A 1,533-nucleotide genomic window follows, 5' to 3' on the forward strand; every position below is an offset into this window, starting at 1 on the left:
TTTCCAGAAACGTCATTTGACTCATTGAAGATATAAAACCGACAGAGTCATGTGGGAGAAAATGAAATTTTAGTCTCAAGTGGCGGAATCGAGTCATAAGAAGTAAAGAGATTTGGATGGTGTCTCACTAAATGGAAATTATATAGAAGGCTTCTAAGACCACTGCATCTCTCCATCCTGCTCCTGCTGCACAGAAACTGCACTCTTGGCCTTGGACATTAATAAAATGTTGGATTCAGTCAAGTGTGTTCTGGTGGGAGACTCTGCCGTTGGGAAAACATCTCTCCTGGTACGTTTCACCTCTGAGACTTTCCCAGATGACTACAGACCAACTGTATATGAAAATACCGGAGTGGACGTCTTCATGGATGGCGTACAGATCAGCTTAGGTCTTTGGGACACATCTGGCAGCGATGCCTTTAAAGGCATTCGCCCCCTCTCCTACCAACAGGCAGATGTGGTATTAATGTGCTACTCAGTGGCAAACCATAATTCCTTTCTGAACCTGAGGAACAAATGGATCAGCGAGATCCGCAGCCATTTGCCCCGCATCCCCGTTTTGGTGGTGGCCACTCAGACTGACCAGCGAGACATGGGTCCCTACAGCTCCTCCTGCATCAGCCCTATAGACGGAAAGCGGCTCGCCCAGGATGTGCGAGCCAAGGGCTATTTGGAGTGCTCTGCCCTCAGCAACAGAGGCGTGCAGCAGGTGTTTGAGTATGCTGTGAGGACAGCGGTCAATCAAGCCAAAAGGCAGAACAGGCGGAAGCTCTTCTCCATTAATGAGTGCAAGATCTTTTGAGGACTGTCAGCAGTGGTTTTGCTCACGTTTGTTCTTTCTGTTTTCTCACAAAGACGCTGCAGCAGAGGGAATCAGAGGTGAATCGAAGGAGGGCTCCTGGCAGGACCACAGTGCAGGTGTCTCTTGTGAGACAGGTGTGCTCTTTATCTGAGCCTCTTCCCTCCAAAACACGTGTGTTATCTTGAAAAATTAAAGGTGCATACCCTTATTCACAAGCCTGTGTTTGGACTTTGCAAGCCTAAACTGCAGGCAGGCCTAGCCTGCAGATCTGCAGATAACAGCAGTACTGATTTTGGTTTTGTTTCTGTCAGTGTTCCTCAGTTGTTGGTTTGTCTGCATCTGCATTTATTTAATGACAAAATTCTGCCTGGATCAGCCCCCACCTCTGTCCTTGTGGATTTTTTTTTTTACTTAAGAATGTAGTATATAAAACCTGACCAATGTGTATTTTATTTGGAGGACTCTTGGATATATAGTTGAAAATCACAAAAGTTTGTTTAAATATTTTGGTGGTTCTCCCTTTAGATAACCACAGAAATGAACTGTCCTATCCATGTAATAAATGGCCTGCAGGCAAGCCTTAGACTTGCCTGAGTCATTGCATAACAGTCATCAGTATTTCCAGCATAGGAATAATCAAAACTTAGTGACATTTGACAGCTGTCTCCTGCAGTTTTGTTACCTTAATATTTTTCCTCAACAATGTGGTCAAAGGTGGGGAACTAATCTGG

The 1,533-nt window shown here is 45.1% G+C and overlaps 1 protein-coding gene across 1 annotated transcript; it reads left to right on the forward strand.

The window, feature by feature from the left end:
- The first annotated feature begins 226 nt into the window (after positions 1–226).
- On the forward strand, positions 227–802 carry RHOH (ras homolog family member H). The gene has a single exon (XM_005415465.2). The coding sequence runs from the start codon at positions 227–229 to the stop codon at positions 800–802; it is 576 nt and encodes a 191-aa protein (XP_005415522.1).
- The last annotated feature ends 731 nt before the right edge of the window (positions 803–1,533 follow it).

Source organism: Geospiza fortis, unplaced genomic scaffold (genome assembly GCF_000277835.1).
Source record: "Geospiza fortis unplaced genomic scaffold, GeoFor_1.0 scaffold40, whole genome shotgun sequence".
Taxonomy (NCBI): Eukaryota; Metazoa; Chordata; class Aves; order Passeriformes; family Thraupidae; genus Geospiza; species Geospiza fortis.

Bases quoted from the DNA above. Each gene is read 5' to 3' on its own strand.
- RHOH (XM_005415465.2), top strand. From the start codon at position 227: ATGTTGGATTCAGTCAAGTGTGTTCTGGTGGGAGACTCTGCCGTTGGG.